At 36.1% G+C, this 19909-nt stretch overlaps 1 protein-coding gene across 2 annotated transcripts; it reads right to left on the reverse strand.

Annotated features, from left to right (window-relative positions):
• Nucleotides 1-2497: 2497 nt before the first annotated feature.
• On the reverse strand, nt 2498-16594 carry LOC145998502 (general odorant-binding protein 56h-like). 2 transcript variants are annotated; one of them, XM_083134925.1, is made up of 8 exons: nt 16499-16594; nt 14883-14982; nt 13486-13547; nt 8032-8067; nt 6136-6265; nt 5838-5902; nt 3473-3531; nt 2498-2567 (listed from the first exon to the last, which is right to left on the reverse strand). In XM_083134925.1, coding segments are annotated over exons 1-8 (501 nt in total). In that variant the 5' UTR covers nt 16547-16594; the 3' UTR covers nt 2498-2566. The 2 variants fall into 2 exon arrangements, with proteins under 2 accessions (XP_082991051.1, XP_082991052.1); XM_083134926.1 differs by lacking the exon at nt 5838-5902 and having other exon boundaries at nt 2528-2567.
• Between the last annotated feature and the right edge of the window lie 3315 nt (nt 16595-19909).

The raw sequence follows: 19909 nt of genomic DNA on the forward strand, positions 1-19909 counted from the left end.
AGTAAGGTTAATCGGGATTGGACCTACAGTTTAAGGTGGAATCCAAACCACGATTTCCCTCTACCGGGTACCGAACCCCGGATCCCTTGATTACAAGGCGACCACGTTTCCACTACATCATCAGGGAGGCCCCCCACAGGACACTAATTTCACGTCGTCTTCCATCCCTTAAAAAATGGGAGAGTTAGTGCTGAACAGGACTATTAACAACTATATATATATAAACAGCTGTTCATTTTTACCATATTTGTGTAGGAGAGGAGGATGTCAGAAGAATCGAACGTTTCAATTATCTTCAAGGTTTTTCATTCTCATTTCAACAAAGAACGTTTTGAGCACACACATCACAATTGACATCAAAGAGCTAGGCTAACTTTTGGCTGGCAGGATACTGTAATTAATACCTTGGGCAGGAAGTATATGCGAAACCCTGTATTTTGTGCCTTTGTTGTCACAGACGTTGATGCAAACATATTATCTGCTTGTTCATGTTACATTTTTACCTTCCTTCCTTGCAGATAGATATAGGAACTACAGTAGGTCGCTAAGAGTGAAAGTGACAGCAGTAATATCATCAAAGTATGGTGATTTAATGAAAGCTGCCATGTGACGTAATGCTTATTAAACTATGACCTGCATAACTTGAAAAGATAGGAAAATTTTAATGATTAATTGTCAGATTTTTTTTGCTGCTTAAAACCAGAGCAAACCCGGGAGAGAGGACGCCCCCTGTTAACCTTTCCACCCCCTTACACTTATTCTGTGAATAAACGTGCACTTTTTGCATTTTGGGGGTACGGTATATAGGTGTATACTAAATATGTCTGCCCCCTCAGGAAATATTCCCACCCCCCACTGCCTTCCCATCATTTTTTCTGGTGTCGTCGCTGCTCAGAACATCAACTGCAAATGATATCATGGTTATTAAAATTTCGAATATTATTTTGAACCACATGAAACATAAATCAAATTATGTAGATGTACAATATTATTGTAATTAATTTGTTTCAAAATAAGATAAGATCATCAACACTTGTTTGCACCGGTGACGTCAACAATTTTTTTTGCAGCAAAACCGAGGGCATATCTCGTGAATTTTTAAAATAGGACCTTGATTAAAAATTGATTATGAACTCCCTATCATGACAAACCTGCAAATGATTATCCTACCTGCGAGTCCAGTCGCCAGAGCCTCGTTAGTTTGCAAGAATTCATTTTCTATGGCATGCTACGAGCTGCAGTTGGCATTTGAATACTTTTGTAGAAGGCTAAACTTTTCACATCCTCTTCATTATCATTATTAATACCATTATTATTATTATTATTATTATTATTATTATACGTAGTACTACGTGGTTTGATTATCCAGGTTGAAATTGCTAATTTTGGTATTTTGTATTTTTGTTATTGAGCATCGCTTTTCTTGCACTGTACCTAATCTCGACAACGAGGATGAGTGATGATTAGACGAAATTGATGAAGAGACACTCACAAAGAAGCCCAGGACGGGACTCGAATCCAGGAACTCCATTACTCGAATCAATCATTTAACGCTCTAAGCCACCGAGCTGGCAGGTTGAAATCGCTGACGGGAATAATTGTACCATTAAGTACAGAAACCTCTATCGACCAACATTGGTTAACTTAGTTATTTGTGGATTCGGAACTTTTATGTGGATTAGAATGATTTAATGATATCACAGTATTGTTTTTCTTGAAATGCATGAGTTTTTTACGGTCAAACAAATTTTGCTGCGGAAGTAGAATAGTTTTTGTTCGTTTTACCAACAGGCAGATTTGTATGTGCATAGGGTATTTCTGGATTTTTTAAAAGGAAGATTGAAAATTGGGAATTACGAAATATTTTATAGTGTATCTCCCTCCTCGAACACAGCTGTGTCATATCTACTGTACAAATCCAGCTCCATCCGAAAAAAAAATCCTGCGTACGCCAGTGATCACCATTCATTTGTATCATCATGAATGACTCAAAGATATAGGAAAACTATGTAAAATAAGCAGATATAAAGAAATGCAAGGGAATACCCACCATTATGAAAATAACGAATCCTAAACGATGATAAACATTCTACAAAATTATTTTGCCCAATAATTGCTGTTCAAAGTTAAAAAAAAGTTTCAATATTGAATTGATAGCAGTAGCATACAAAATACTTTTCTGTAAGTGATTTTCAGTACTATCCTATCCATACTTCAGCACATGATACTTAATTTCTCTCAGAGAATTTAAAGTAACGGTAGGGGGTTGGGGTTATAACTCCACCCTCTCCCTTAGAACGAGAATAGGTACTTGGTGGCAGTATGTCGTTTATAGCCGCTTTTCACAATTCATCCGTTGATACAAATATCCACATGCAGTTCCTGTCTAGAAGGGTATTTATATGTACGATGCCTTATTAATGAAACAGAAGTTCTTATTCTTTATATAATGCTATTTATTTTCAATGTTTTTGAACTAATCAGTGATTTAAAAAATGTTTTGAATGGTGTAGCCAAAATCTCGCATGTCATATAGGTCTCTTCCATGTTCACAGTAAACTGGAATTCTGGAAATATACAAGAAAAATGGTTAGGATATAAAAAATTAAAACTCTGAGTTCTATGTCGTGGTATGCATGTGTGCATACATTTAACTACAGCATGTTGTATAATGTGTAAGTGTGTATCCAGAAGGGTTGTCCGGTTTAAACGTGAATATAAATTCACATCTTCTTAATATCCATGTTACCTTTGTTTATTGTTTTCCATCTCATGCCATGCCTATGCTCTTCTGCATGCCGTTATTGTTCGTAATATTTCGCTTAATTCTACTTCTTCTTCGCAGCAATGTATTTTTCACGCTTCAAGATGTTTGCGCATAAGAATTTCAGAATTAGTCGTCAAAGCTTTAATTAAACTATTAAGATTAAACTGAATTAAAAGTCGGCTTCGTAAATTTCTTATCGATTGGTGACCTAATTTGTAGTCTGTGTTAGAGCATTCTTGATTAAATCACCTGATGACAACCGCAGGGAATCAGAAAACTTAATACCACTAGTCTATATAGGCTCTACACATAAATGATTTTTTTTTAAATGTCTAAAATAATATTTTTGAAAAACCGTACTGAACTATTAGCAAATATTAAAGGCAAAGCTGAAGAGATTAATATTGATTGATTGGTTGATTGATTTGGTGTTTTAAGTCCACTTTATGCACAGTAAGACTAATCGGGACTGGACCCACAGTTTAAAGTGGGATCTGAACCACTATGTGCCTCCACCGGGTATTGAACGAAGAGATTAAGATTATGTCTGAATGGACATTGATATCTTTATGAAACGAGGAAGGAAGAAATACTTCGAAAGAGTTAATTTGAGTTCAGAATCAAGGAAGGAAAATTATTAGTTATTATCTTAATACGGTTAGAGTTAAGCCATATTTTAAAACTAGTATACCAATGCAAACTTACCAGAATGGCAACATATCTGGTGACATCGGAAGGTAGGCTCCAGCTAGGGCTTTTGCAGCCTTTAAGAAATAGAAAGAGACTGCTATAGCAAATAGGGAATGAATTGCGGCATAAGTTTATTTCGATCAACGTGTTCTCAGTACCTTTCAACAGAATGTGACGTTATACTGAAAATAATAATTGCCAGTTATTTCACTATTCATAGGAAATATAATATATTTATAGCCATGTTCAATACATACACATCTTTTTAATAGTTTGAACAACAATACTCACAATTTCAAACATCTAATTAATTTTCATATAAAGGAGATAAGGATCCTCTATAAGCGATTCGTTGATCACCTTGGGTCTTTGGACCTTTATTGCAATGAGAACGATTTAATTGGTTGAGGAATGTATCATTCAAGTCTTGCAATAATTCTTACAATTTTGTGTCAAATTAAATTTACTCTCAGATATCGGCTTTTGAAAATTTACGATCGACACTATATCAGCATCGTAAAATTTGCGTCTTAAAAAGCGCTTTGAATATAAACGATTAATTTTGACATTGTTTGAAAATCTCTTTGCTAGGGAAATAAAGTTTAGGAAAGTGAACTTTATTGCAGCGACAGTTCATAATACATGAAAGCCGAAGGACCCCAAGGAGGAAGGAGCCCTTTTATCCCTCACGAGCGCTCTTTTAAGCCGAATTTGCATTTGAAGCTCATTGCCTTGCAAAGCCAGGTTGAAATGCGCTTGGCGGTGTTGCATATGCATCAGGGAAGTTAACAAAGAACCCCGCTTCGTCGGTTGAATGTCTATTACTTTTCTGCATTATAATGCCAATCCTTAATTCGTTTCTTCCTAAAGATGGCGTCACGAAAACGCACCAGGAAATTGAAAACTGATACTTTGTTGTGTCTTCTTGAGCCCTGAACTTTTTTTATATATATGTATATAGTCTAGGTTCGTTACTTATAAAAATTCATGACTTTTCTTTAAAAGAGAAAGTTAGGTATCTATAATTAAGGCCACTCTGGAACTTCAAACTAAGCAGTTTTTCGAAAACTCCTCTCCTTTCCAAAAACCACTATGTCATTCGAATTTTTTAAAATATTACCTACGCTTAGAATTATCTTTAGAGTATTCAAGTGAAAATTCGAGTGATTTGCTTTCGTAGGTGTCTAGTTATCTGTGATAGAAAATAGGCTTATTTGTGCCACAAAACTGTCACAAATCTAGACAACAGCGATAGAAAATAGGCTTATTTGTGCCACAAAACTGTCACAAATCTAGACAACAGCGATAGGAAACTACACGAAGATATGCTCTAGAAGAAATAAGAAACAATTTAATTTTTCAAAATATGGAATGTCATAGCATATTTTCGAGAGGAGACGATTTTTCAAAACCGACTTTGTTGTTGCAGAACCAAATTACCCACATTTAAACGCTGCGACATAATAAAATAATTTAACTTGTAATTTTGCCGAGAAGATATTATTGGATTAAGATTAGGATATCGTGATATTAAATCTATTTTTGTTCTTCTTTTCTATCACCAATCTTCTATAATTTTCCAGAGTTTGAACACCACTGGAAGGTAATTTTGCACCAGATTTAAGCAGATTTTCGCTCTTATAAATTGAATACTTCACGTTTGGAAAAGGTATTCAAAAAGCCAAATGGTTTGTTTCAAGTCCACTTTTATGTACAGATAGGCTAATCGGTACTGGACCTACAGTTTACAGTGGAATCCGAACCACTACCTATGTGCCTCCAGCAGTGCCTCCTCTAACGAGGGGGCCCTTCTTCACAAGTTGACATTGTTATTCAGGGAACACAAGTGCGATTTCAGAAGGTTGCAACACATGAATATTGCATCTTTAATGTCATCTGCATACGACATATGATGGTATAGTTTGTGTCTAAGGTTCTCAAATTTCATCGAAAATAAAATAACTACATAAATATGCAAGGCTATACACATACAACTCAAATTAAACTGAAAATATGGTATCTAAGGAATAAGGATGCAATTTCAGAATAAGTAGTGGTGCATATATCTGATTAGGCGTTCCGTTTCCTGTTGCTCAATTGTAAAAATTTTTCTTCGACTATAATTATATAATATACAATATAAGAAGTTGCCCAGTCTCGACTTTGTACGCTAGTCTTTATGTGTGCATTACACATGCACCTCTCTCTCTCTCTCTCTCTCTCTCTCTCTCTCACACACACACACACACACACACACACACACACACACACACACACACACACACACACAAACACACATACACACAAACATTTCGAACATTCTATAGAACAGAATTTGTAAGATTTGAATAATTCTAACATTTTTTATTAGAATAATTACCTTTAATAAGATGGTACGGATGCATTTCGATATCTTGTAATTTATCTCACAATTAGAATCTCCATCTAGAAAAATAATATTAAATTATAACACAACAAATAAAACTCGTGGTCTAAATAATCATAAATGTTCTTCTTATAATGATGTATTTCTTTTATTTGTTTAGTTGTTATATTGTCTCTTGCAAGATATTAGTGTAGAAAGTATACCAGTACAACGTTAAGTTCAAAAAGGAAATTATAGTGTTAAAATCAAAATAAAACAATTATTTATATATAAGTCGTTTGCATGTACTCACTGACATCTGGGCACACGTCAATGGCAGTTTTCAGTTCTTCGACTGCCTTGATATTTTTAATGTTCAACTTTAAGGCAAGCGCATCAACTAATTGTTTAGCAGTTTCCGAACTAAATATGCCATCCTTTACCTAGAAAAGAAAGCACAAGTCGACGAAAAAGTTTCATCTATGGCTTTGGAGATCTATTCTTGTTCATTGACATCTCATCAGGCCCGTAGCCAGGCAGGGGCCAAGGGGGGCTCAGCAAGCCCCCTCTGGCACTGCCGCTAGCCCCCTTGACATTAGGTAAAACTATTTTGTATTGTAATTTCTTTGAGGTGAAGAGTGAAAATGTAGACAGCATATAGCTATTATTTTGTTCACAAGTTCGCGAGGGATAAATTCACAGAACATAAACAGCAGCTATTAGATTTGTTCATCTTGTTTGTGAGTCGAAATCTAAGTACCGGCAAGTGTTTAGAAGGTTCTCTAGACTTTAGAAAGTACTTTCATAGGGGAGCTAATCTGCGGGGGAGCTTCTTAATCTGTAACTTCCCTGCCCCTGTTGCAGCCTCTCGTTTGACAAATATCTGGGACTTTAACGTCATCATCCATATTTCTTCCACAGCTGCATCAAATGCCAACAGATCCATAGTTTTGGGAACGAAGAGGAGTTTTATTGCTTCGGCCGGGGCACGGTAGGCACTATGATTTAAGCGAATATTGTACATTTCTACTTGTATGATATAAATACCTGTATCATCAAAAATAGTATAGAGTGTGTATTAAGGGATGGTGTCAGTAGCAGTCAATTAACACCTCTATATATGTTTTAGAAGATATAGAAAAAGACTGTAGTATTTGCATGATATTTCTAAATTTCATGTTTTATGAAAACATAATCCCCCCAAATTTACCTTGATTTAATACTGTTCAACTTTTGAAAACTGGACTTGGTTTACAGAGCCCCCCTGGAGATCAATTCTAGCTACGGGCCTGCATCTCATTAACGAATATTCTGAAGTTGCAATGTGCTTATAGTACGTACCATATTTTTATTTCATGTAAATTCTGATTTATAAAAATATAAAGTACAAATTAATTGTAATCATTTTTGCATACATGATACTGAAATTTTACTTTTTTTAAGAAAAGGCAGTTCTTCGTTGTAGCGTGCCCTAGAATTCCGCAAAGGAATGTGTGACTGAAAAGCGGGGAGATTTTTAGGGAGGAGGGAAAAATATGTGAACAACTATGTATGCAAACTAAGTAGCGTTTGTACTTTATTAGTATTCAAATAGTATAATTCTTGGCATATCTATAGCTGAAAATGGTATATTTGAAGTTTAAATTTCAGAAAAAATCATATATTGCTCTTATCACTACGCGTAATGTTGAAAAATCAGTGATTTATTTCCAACGGAACTTAGTGCACACCATACCGGTACTTGTATTTCGCAAGTGCAAATAAAAACCTATTTCAGCTCCAACGAAACAAATATTGCTAAATATGTTTGAACTATATGATCATGGATGAAACAGTACGTACTGCAAAATTTTTCAGTAGATCTTCTAACTAAAGTTACATCAATATCATTGTAATACAGTAGTAAACTGGCTTATGAACAGTATCGGAACCTTTCTTCCATACAAAAAAGCTTTGTGTATAATTAATAATGATAATAATAATAATAATTAACAAAAGCTCCATCCCCTCCATCTCATTCACATGAGCTAATCACGGGAAAATTCTTAAGGCAAAAACATGTAATGAAGAAATAAAATAAACGTGGAGAGAAACATTTTATCTATTCAAAACACAGAATCAGGCGCACACACTATAAAGCATTCACAGGTTTCCATAGTGAATAGTCTAAAGTATTGACTATATGAAACAGGGGAGAGTTACTACTTACTGATCCATCTACCTCCATTGTGCACTGCACGAAACACTGTAAGGAAAAGAAAGGAACAAAGCCAATTAATTGAATTGTGAAGCTGTTACACATACTATCGGAGCACAATAATATTATGGATTTTGAATCGAGATTATCTCAAATGAGCACTTGAAGAGAACTTGTTACTTTGAATGCACAAATAAGGCCATTCATTGGCAACCATTGTCACCTCCGTTGCCAATGTTCGACTCTCGATCTCGTAACCTAAGTTTCCGGATTCCAGTCGTGTCCTGGGTATGGATGTTCTTTTGTTAGTGTCAAATTATTGATTTCACCCAATCATCATTTATCCTTTCGCCGCGATAAGCTAATAGTGGCATAGAGCGACGTAAATTATAATTAAAAACAACAAGTTCATGCACCTATGAAGTGGGTCTACTATTATTCTACAAAGAGCAAAGTAAGCTCTGTAATTAAATAAGGATGAAAAAAACAGTAAATAAACATTTGATAAATACAAGAGACGTAATCCTATAATACGCAATCATTGGATAGTAAGCCAAAAAGTAAGATGTTTCACTTGATATAGAGTGTTGATTTGCACATAGGGTTTGAGTTTTTAAGTCCACTTTATGTACAGCAAGGCTAATCGGGACTGGACATACAGTATAAAGTGGGATCCGAACCACTCTGTGTCTCCACCAGGTACCGAACGCGGGATCCCTTGATTGCAAGGCAACGTCACCACTGCGACATCGGCTACCAACAGATGTGACTATCAAGATGTTCTATTCAGCTAATATACAAGAAAATATAAAATGAAAATTTTACTATCTAGTCAAACAGATAACTATGACAATAAATATACGAAATTAAATTTACTAACCGAACTTTGTTTTTAAAATACTATCACCATATTAAATACTTAATTATGAGAACGAGGAGGACAGCAATTTTGTGTCAGATTTTCCTTAAAGTTACACGAAAGTTGTGTATTACAATCAGACTCGAGAAGATTGAGCATTTTGCTGAAAACAAAAACTCGCCCAGAAATTAAAATTTTGATAAAATGCTTTTCAAATCGTTCAATAGATTTCAATAGGATATCTCCACAATTATAATATTGCTCACTTTTCTTGTTCTCTTGTGAAGTACACTTGGTGTTGTTGGTTAGCTACATACACTACAGGTTGACACATGTTTCTGTACAGGAAAATTTCCGTAATTTTTGTTGTTTGGAAAAAAAGTTTTTCTCTCGAGGATTAAGAGCGAAGCATGCATTTGTCACAGGCTACACTGTCCTCGTTAGCCATGGATTTTGTGAATGACATGTCACGAGACTCAGTCTTACTTACTGAACACGTGACAGATTCTCACGGTTCTGGATTTTGCCTTCTGCACGAAGCAATACCCTGTTTATTGATTTACACTGGAAACGGTGGTTTACGAAATGTTGCGTTAACAGAATGTATTGGGAATGTATTCAGTCTGTTGAACACGAATAATGGTCTTGTCAATTCAAATGTATCAGTAAAGTTCACTAGCGCACGGAGTTTTTTTTTCCCGGAGGAAGGGGGGTGAGATTGATATCACATAGCTGCTTTCTAAGTAGAGGCGGGATAAACTATACAATAGTTTGCATTTGCCGTTTATAACTCCCGTCTTAAAAGTTGATCAAAGACAAAAATGGTAATTGGAGTTCATTTTATGGCGAGTTTGCATTTATCACTTCGGTTTTTCACTAGTTCTTTACTGCTTTCAGTCAAAAAATCTTGATTTTTCTCAAAATTTCGGGAGGGGCTGAAGCCTCATCAGCTCCCCCTGCATACTCCAGTAGTAAAGTTAGAAGTACACATATTCAATGATCGTGTCAGTTCTTGTCAACTATCGATACCGTAATATCTTCTGGAGTTTCAAAGTTCACACACCCACGCCCAGGACAGTCCCCCCGCCCTTTTTTGATACTTTTGCCCTCGCACTATGCTAAACCTTATCTACCAAGGGAAAGTAAACTGTCCTTGACCCCCATTTTGGAACCCATTGCCGCCTGTGAGATATATACAAGAAGTTTGGAATATTGTTATAACAGGCACAACAAGTTGTGAATATTATTATGTTTGGCAATAGGTGATAGGCGCGGTGGCGAAAAGACGAGAACGTCCACCGGACAGATACCATGTGTTGTTTCATTCAAAGGCCGTGTCTGATCACCTATTGTCTAATATAACAATATTCCAAACTTTTTGTGAGGAGTGTATATATAGGCCTACATACAAAAGTTCGAACAGATGATTCAGGGACATGGACGTCTGCAGGATTTTTTGCAGGGAGGGGCAAGGAAGGTTTTTCCAGGGGGGGCAAACAAGGCACATTTTCCCCAAAAATAGGGTTGTTCCCTAAAAACCATTGCTTAAATTTGAATTTATGGTGTTCATGCGATAATTAACACATATTATTGTGGATAAAATGAAATTATGTGTGTGAAAAACATAATTTTTGGTTGACTTTCATTTTCCAGGGGGGGTACGGCCCCCCTTCCCCCCTACCGGACGCCCATGTTCAGGGATAGAGTTCCTGCCTGGGCATAGGCATTATCTAGTGTATAGTGGTAATTAATTTTACTTCCTTAGCAGAATTAAACATCTTGTATAATAAGTTGTATGAGAAATTCATCTTCACGACTTCCTCCGCTCATTTTTTTTTCCTTCAGGTGGAGGCTGTTGATTAAGGATGAGCTCCCCAGAAATGAAATTCTATCTACGGGCCTGACTATCTATCACTTGAGGATAATAATATTGAGGATGAATTGTGAGTAGATGAAATAACATACAAATAGAACAAACATTCAAATCTAGCCGTGACTCGAATGGAGACAAACCTCCAAGTGAATCTATTTAAAAAGACTGTTATCTAGGACAGTACTAGAGCTAAGTATAAAATTTGAAGATAAAATTAGTTGAACTTACCAAATTGAAACTTTGGAACTTAGTTGGATATAAATTATCTTGATACCTGTACCGCAAGTCAACAAATATGACTTACCAATACCTCACGAAAAATAACAAATTGATTCTCTATAGTGCTTGTGGGGCCTCCCCGATGGCGCAGTGGTAGCCTCGTCGCCTTGTAATCAACTGGTCCCGGGTTCGATACCCGGTCCGGTGGAGGCACCTAGTGGTTCGGAGTCCACTTTGAACTGTAGGTCCAGTCCCGATTAGCCTTATTGTGCATAAAGTGGAGTTAAAACACCAAATCAATCAATCAATCAATATAGTGCTTGTGACAGTCCACTAAAAGTATGACCTAAAATCTGTAATAAGATGGTAATCAATCGTTATACTATGATATCGATATCTCAGTGCAATGATTAGTGAGTGATTTCGTATCTTGAAAGGGCCTCCCCGATTGAATAGTGCTAACGTCGCCAGCTTGTAATCAAGGGAGAGCAGGATTCGATACCCGGTGGAGGCACGTAGTTCTTTGGATTCCACTTTAACCTTCCGAGTGGGCGCGCCTGCGCAAAATTTACGCCAAAAGTAATTTTCTTTAATTTTCTTGTGTTTCCTTTGAATTCGTCGACCTATGCTTTTGATGTATTCCTCAAAGAAGTATTTTGTGTTGCATATTAGCAGTCATCGTTACTAATCCATATGTTATACTCTGTCAATTGTTGTTTATTTCAGATCAGAACACCGTGTCATAAAGTTTGCGCTGCGCGCCTACTCCTGTTCTGTAATTATTTCGTCAGGTCATTGTTGAAAATGAGTCGACAAAACGTTAGACGTTAGCGAAATTCAGAGTATCCTTCAAGTTTCTCGAATAGAATAGATCGATTGATTTTAATTTTGATTTTGTTTTTGAGTCCGCTTTATGCACAGAAAGGCTAATCGCGACTTGACCTACTTTGGTAGCTAGGCTCGTTCCAAGGATGTTTTGAGGGGACGGACATATCGGAAAATGTGTTGAGGGGACGGACATATCCGAAAATGTGAAAGTAAGTTCTTATTATTTGGTTTATTTTACTTAGTTTATACGATATATATATAGTGTGTGTGTGTGTATTTGTGTGTGTGGGGGTGTGTTTATGTGTGTGTGTGTGTGTGTGTGTGTGTGTGTTTATGCGGTGAGGGAACGGGGAGGTGGGAGTGTGTACACAGGATATTGCCATAGACTGCCCATAATTTTTCATATGACGTAGAGAATTTTTACTCGACTCGGTCCCTCTTGAACTTGGAATGTAAAGTGTTTGTACATAGACTTGTAACATTTAGGTTTTCAGCAGGAATGAATATCTGTCGTAAAAAGTAATGCTGATGAAAAGCGTGGTGCGCTATAAATATGTAATAAGTTACGTAGTGTTTTTTTTTTTCCTTTTATTCAGCATTCTAACTTGTATTTCAATATGTTTCATTTATATTAACCTCAGATATGATATAAATAAATGTAGACCCAAAAACATTTACGTTATATTATAAAAATTCGTGCTCATAATGAATGATACTAAATGGCGTAAAAAATGCGTCACGCGCCCGCTGGTGACACGATTATGAACGCGTCCGCTAGAAGGTTAAACTGGAGATCCGGTCCCGATTAGCGGATCTGTGCACAAAACTGACTTACAGTAGTGGCATTAATTCTGGACACTTTTAGTAAAATGTTAGTTTTTAAAAAATCTCGAATGTAAAAATGACAAGTTTAAATGATATCGTTCAGTAACATCAATAATTGCATCTGAGTGCACCATTGTAGTCTATTATTGTTATTTTAAACCAACAGAACGCTTGTGTGCGATTGTTGTATAGTAGGTCAACTGGGAGCATCATTGTTGTACATTGTTCAGCAGCTTCAAGAATTTCATCTTACTGCAGCATTGTTCTCTGATTATTGGTATTTTCTGTATTGTACTGTGGGTTAAGTGTGAGCTTCATTGTTTGCAACAGTTGGGAAGTTGACCTACTATACAACAATCGCAAACAAGCGTTCTGTTGGTTGAAAATATCAATAACAATTATAATCAGACTACAACGCTGCACTCAGATGCAATTATTGAAGTTACTGAACGGTCATTGAAACTTGTTTAATATTTCTATATAGAATATAGTTTCTACATTCGAGATTTTTAAAAAAATAACATTTTACGAAAAGTGTCCAGAATTAATGCCACTACTGTAAAACTCAAACAATGTACCATAATATTTAACCCCTTGTGTTCTATACATAAAACACCATGATCCGAATTACAGCTTACAAATTAAGCTGTATATGAAGGAGGGGTGAAGGGGAATTCCTCCTCTGGTTGTTGCATCCCCTCCTTCTGGCTATATAATTTTTGGTACTATGTATTTTATGAAGTTTATATGGATTTTATATATCTCGATGCTTCAAGATAAGTTACCGGAATCCCCCCTTTTTCTAGAGATGTTTTAATCAAAACACTGCACATTTACATAGTTAAATAAAACATGCCCTCACCTGGTCGGTCTCCGATGTTTCATCAAGCAGTGCTCCACTCATAAGAAGAGATTTGATCGTTGCTGTAAAAGATACATGGAATATTAGCATCCAATGTTAATTGGACATTATCCAATGTCTAGTGCATTTATCTGTACTCGTTATTAAAAGTAAATAATTGTAATTTTACTATTTTTCGAACAATAAGCAGAAACTTATCAAAATTATTATTAATGGGTCAAAATGCATAAGTCGCGAATATGGCAGTTGATAGAAAAAGTGTTCACGAGATATTTTGACTATCGATTTTAAAAGTATGCAAGGACGTATTTCAAGGGGGCCTATAAAATGTTAAAAGCTTGTTAATCCATAAAATAAATTAGGTAAAATGTTTACCTGTAGTCGTTCTTGTAACCGAAAATTATTTGTGTTCTACTTGGATACAGTGGCGGCGATTAGGCGAGGCGTGGGGGCAGTTGCTCCCCAACTTTTCGCCACTTTTGCCCCTGCACTATGCTAAACCTTATATACCAAGGAACAGTAAACTGTCTTTGCCCCCCTTCCCAGTTTGCAGTAAGAATAAGAATATCGTAGATTAAGCTACCATAAGACAGAGGAAGGGACAGAGCTGTAAACCTGGATTCCCATGAAAGTTAAAAACATTAATTGTTTATTATTTATCATACTATTTATTATGACCACATGGGACACTGGAGATCCCAACTGAAAAATTAAGATCTCCAATTCTTAAGGCCTCTAGAATTAATGTCCCAGACTTACGGAGGGTCTCCTCTAGATACATTTTTGATAAGGTTTGGTATTGCTGGAAACTGGAATCGGTATTTTTTTTTCCTAATTTACTAGAATATATATCCAGAAAAAAGGTGCTGGGCGCCATAGTCAGATGAAGTAGGAATATATCAATTAATTATTCAACTAATTTGATAAAAATGTTCGTAGAGTGTAATAGTAGACAATATGTTTACATTAATTGTCAACTATCAAGTTATCCTGTTAGACAATAATAAAAATGGAAACAATAGCCTGTATAGAAGTATCAGTACAGTTGTAAGAGAAATATTGATTTGTTTTTGTGTCATATAAACTATGACATTATGAATAGAACATTTCAAACGTAAGGTGTTTTGCTACCCGATTTTCACGTACGTTTCTATTATCTACATACGGGTATTAAATCAAATTTGTTGAAAAAGTTGATTAAAGTGTAATAGTATATGTTTAAATTAATTGTGAAGTATTAATTTACCCTATTACACAATAATTAAAGTTTAACAATAGACTAGATGGAAGCAATAGTACAATTATAAGAGTTATATTGATTTGTTATTATCGTTTGCTTCAAATCAGAATTGATTTATTTTTCTGCGTAAAGTAATAACCAAATGACGTGTACCTACCTTCACTTACAGGAAACGAAGCGTTGCACTGGGCTATCGCAGTTTCGAATGTATTGATCATGTCAAATGGGTTCTGTACCGTATCAAGCAATCCAGGAGCCTGTACACAAAAATAACAGAGTATATAAAAAGCAATATACAGGGTGGCTCAATAAGTCACTTAACACCCTCAGTACAAGGCCACTGCGGCATGGAATGTGAAAATGGCGATGACCAATCATTGCCTGGCCAAGGGGGAACCACATTGACGCCACTTACGCGGTCGGCGACCATCTTGATGTCCGCCATCTTGAATTCAACTTCAGAATTTTAAATGGGAAGGGGGTCGTGCGACATATCAAAATGGGCTAGAATTTCACGAGAAAGTCAATGGTGAAGGTTTTTTCGACGTATCTTTAACCAGTAAAAAGTTATGACTGAATTCTTGTACCAATTTGCTCCTTTTTGAGGTGTTAGAAAAATGCCTTAAAATTTGTTTAGCGCATCGGTAATGCATCGAGATAAAAGTGACGTCTAGGGAGAGAAGTTCGCATGCCATTGCACACGATTTTAATCGGATACATCCATGAAGGCTGCGCATTATAAATGGTTGTCGCGAACAATTTACAGTGTGACGCTTCCATTGAATTAAAAGTCCTTCACAGTGACAAGGCTAATGTTTATGTTCAGAAGGAAGTTCATAAACAGAATATTCGATGCTTTTTATCTGATAATCCATTTTCGACAGATCAAAGCTGAATGGTTAGTGTTGGTAAGTTAATGGTGTGGCGTGCTGTGTGGAACACGATTGGTTAGTCAATTTTCCATCAACGGAACCTTAAATGCTTAGGGCTACTTGGATTTGTTAAATAAACAGTTTTTTTTCATCCTTGCTTATAGAAGAAGGTACTTTTTACAGAGTTTTTTCAATAGGGAAGAACACGAGAACACTTATGGGAACGTTATGAACCTGTTTTTGTCCAAAGTTAGTTATCAGATGACAAGGGTCGCATATTCTGTTTATGAACTTCTGGGCGAGAGGGGAAGGGAGGTTTACTGCCTCTTTGACTCCAAAAACAATCACTAAACAATTTTGGACATTCTTCAATATTCGGTTTTCGTTACATGTTAATAGATGGAATACGTACAAATTAATCCGTGAGAAATTTACTAGGATGAAATTAGAACTTTGATATAACCGGGTTTCATTGATAGGAGCAAAATGAAGTGAAAATTTGGTTGAAGCCAATAACCAAGGTGGTATTTGTAGAAGATGTGGAGGAATACTCTGGTAGTAAATTTTAAAGCCCTTCTGTGCAGGGTATTTTTAAGCTTACGAAATAATCAATAAGGATCCTATCTTTGCTGGGGATGGGATGCAATGGAGAGTTACTAATGTAAGTAGTTACACCCCTTACAGTTAGTTGCAAAAGTAACTGTACGTTTAGCCTTACTTCACGTTGGAATGTTTTACCATCATGTATAAGGTATAAGGTCCATTAACAAATATTGTCAAATAAAGTAAAAATGTATCGAAATACATTTATTGGCTCTAACTTAGTTTTCATTCATCTGTCAGAACAAACATTGCATGGAGATTTTTTTTTATATCATCACGAAGTATTTAAAATACTTACTGCCAAAACCGCTGTTGCAAGGATAGCGACCAAAACGATGCACTTCATGTCGATTGGGCCGTTTAAGCTGATTCTTCACAATAAGCTGTTACTTTCTCACAAGTACGACTTACTGGAGCAGCTTTCCCCTTTTTATACATTGCAGAGAGGATACTCTGACAATTACAAAATGACATATTTCTAAAATAAGTCGAAGGTCACCATAATTATCAAATAACAATGCTCACTTCAGTATGTGGGGAGGAAATGAAAAATTCTTGCCGTAGGACTTCTAGTTGTTACAAAAATGTAATTGCACGGAATGGAAAAAAGTGAGTGAGTTGACAACTTTTTGACAGTCATTGTCAGTGCACATCCGCATATATAAATTAAGCTGACTTTTTTTTATGTTTCCTTGATTATTTTGATTCTGCTTGTGATTAAATTTGCACACTACGAAACAGGTAAAGAAATTAAAGATGTCATTTTATTTAACATGTTGAAAAAAATGTCACCACTCGTGCAGAAATGAACTTATTATGTGATAATTGGGTTAACAGGATGGTTTTTTTCAATTTTCCTGACGCTTTTAAGAGATAGTATGGCCTTGATGTGGCTCTTGCAGAAATAGCTACCATTGTAGGAAAATACGCCTTCTACGTGGCCTGGCGTGAATGGCTTCACTTTTGCTCCTTAGCAGTTTTAATGGCAGCTGCGCAATCCTCCAATATTAATGAACTTTTTACTAAGAATCTCTTAAAAATACAGTAATACCTAGGTATTATCGTTATTTTAATATTAAAACTCGTGGTGCTTGAATATAAATGAGGTGCCTCTTGTTAATGTTTTCTAATAAATTCCCGTTTGTTTTTATTAAATAACAAGTCGTAACAATACGTCTGCCGACATAGAAAAATTCGTCTGCGTCAGTTTTTCTTTCCTTCTGACCTGGCGCAACTCAGCCAGAGAATGGCTGCCTGAAAAATTTTTGGGTGGGTTCCCAACAAACATTTTTATTATCGATTTGAGAAGGGGTGTGCAGGGCAGAATCTTTTTCGTCTGGATGGGTGTGATCCGGAAGGGGAAATTATTAGGGCTGTGCCGATACCACCACTTGCCGATACCGATTCCAATACTTGTTTAATTCCAGTAAAATAACAAAGACTAGTCACTGAGTAACAAAACTCATCACATCACATTCTATTAATGATATCAAATACTCCCAAATTATTCTCATATAGCATTATATCACTTAAAATGTCCTGTGGCATTTTATATGAACTTTTTCTACCCTCAAAGGATGCAAAAAAAGAAGTTTTTGAAATGTTGCAAGCATTGTTAAAGTGTATTATTATAAGTGTCCCTGCCAGAGAACGTTATAATGTGCAAAATAAAATGTATGTAGTGCGTATAGCGTGCAGCTTGCACAAGGAATGCAAAATAAATATAAACAACATTCTTATCGTTTGGATTAACCTGGGGAGGGAGGAAGACGACGTAAAAATATACACAAATACAGATATATATTTAATGCTCATTTGGGAGCTCTGTACATGTACTGCTGTTCATTATTCTGTCATTTGCAATAAAAACAAGTCACTACAGTGTCGGCATCGGGCAGCAGTCACACAGAAGACTAAAGCCATAGGCGTAGCTAGAACTTTATATTTGGGTGTGCACAAAGAAAAAAAAGTGAGGTCTTGTAACTTTTTAATAGCATATTTAGCAATACAATCACTTGGCTCTTTAACTGCACTGATGTTTGTAAAGGAATATAAATTCACTAAATGACAGTGTTGAAAATTTCTGAATATATGTAGTAGAAAAAATCAAACTGCATAGAAATTACACACACACACAAAATGTTCATAAATGTTACAAACAAATACATCAAAATACACGTCATCTATAACAAGAGACGTCTGTCAAAAGGTACAATGTTCTTAAACTCATCAATAACTTCATTTACATCAATAGACTAAGCTTTTTCCTGTTTCACAAATAGCAAGAGCAGGGCTTCCAATCTATCCTGCTTCTGAGTTGCTCTTAATTTAGTTTTAACTTGAGTAAACTTGGAGACAGCTCTCTCACACGTGCAGCTTGTGACAGGTATAGAAGAAAAGCGCTGTAGTACAGAGTAGAATGCAGTAAATATCTTCTTTCTCCAATGACATAAAAAAATCGAAAATCTATAGACACTCGTTTCATCAGCGATAATGCACACGTTTGTACAGTGTCTCTCAAAAGTTTTAGGACAACGACATTTTAAACTAGGCAACCCAATTTACGCAAGGCGTTGGTGGATTGCGTGTACAGTTAGGCTCAATTTCAGGGTTGCCACATGCACAATAGATATTTATAAAATACGCGAAAGAAATAAAAACAAGTATTATCGTATTAAATTATTAAAAATATCACTATTATATCGCAAGTGACAAAATTCTTTCTCAAAGAAAAAAATAGGTTTTCTAGTATTTCATTGCTGATAAGTCTACAGAAAGGAAAAGAGGTGATAGAAAACGAAAGGTGACAAAGAAGGGGAGAAAGAGAAAGCGAAAGGAGAAGAGGAAAAGTAGAGGAGAGAAGAAAGAAAGGAGAGGAGAGGAGAGGAGATGTCGTGAGGAGAATGGAAGAAGATTCTAGGAGAGATGAGGAAAATGGAGCAAAGAAGAGAAAAGAGAAGGAAAACGAGATGAGAGAAGAGGAGACGAGAAGAGGGGAGTGGAGAGTAGAGTAAAGGAGAGAAAAGAGAAGAAGGAAAAGACGATTGCAGTGTAGTCGGAAATCTAAGACAGGAAAGGAGATACGAGGAGCGGAGATGAGTGGGATAGAGATAAGATGCGAGTAAAGTAGGGAAGGCGATATGAGATAAAAGCAGAGCAGAAGGAGGGAAGAAGAAGGAGAAGGAGAAGAGAAGAGCAGAAGGGACTGAAGAGAAGAGGTAGTTGCAGAAAATATCGTCTCAGCGTCAAGAATTGATGCATTGGTCAAATTATCGACATTAAACATTCAATAACATTTTGAAATGTATTGGAGAATGTATTAGATCGGTGCGAAATGCCTTTTGGCTTAGTTCAGAGCAAGATAAAATCTTCCATGTAAGATCTTTGATTTTACCTGCGATTATACCACTAAAAACATGAATGTAATTTTAATATTTATAAGAATTACCCAATTTTTGTCCACTTCTCGGTTCGTTGAAATGGAGATTTTGTAATTTAATATTTCCCCTCCCCCCATCGTTAATTCCAAACTGAATCATTCCGTTTCACATGGCGTGGACAATGAACACAATGGGATAGGTCTAAAACTTACGAAAATTTTCTGCCACCGGAAGGGTTTGAACCTACGACCATGAGATTGACAGTCCTGAACGGTAAACACTACCCTACAAGCTTTCGCTCCTGAAAGTAAGTAGAAGGAGCTGACCAA

Source organism: Lepisma saccharinum, chromosome 14 (genome assembly GCF_977018435.1).
Source record: "Lepisma saccharinum chromosome 14, izLepSacc3.1, whole genome shotgun sequence".
NCBI lineage: Eukaryota > Metazoa > Arthropoda > Insecta > Zygentoma > Lepismatidae > Lepisma > Lepisma saccharinum.

What these genes read in the sequence shown, in the direction of transcription:
- LOC145998502 (XM_083134925.1), bottom strand. Translation starts at nt 16,546, where the DNA reads ATGAAGTGCATCGTTTTGGTCGCTATCCTTGCAACAGCGGTTTTGGCA. An exon ending in AAACATCGGAGACCGACCAG is followed by an intron (nt 8,068 to 13,485) that starts GTGAGGGCATGT and finishes TTTTCCTTACAG; the next exon opens with TGTTTCGTGCAGTGCACAAT. An exon ending in TCCGTACCATCTTATTAAAG is followed by an intron (nt 3,532 to 5,837) that starts GTAATTATTCTA and finishes TATTTCTTAAAG; the next exon opens with GCTGCAAAAGCCCTAGCTGG.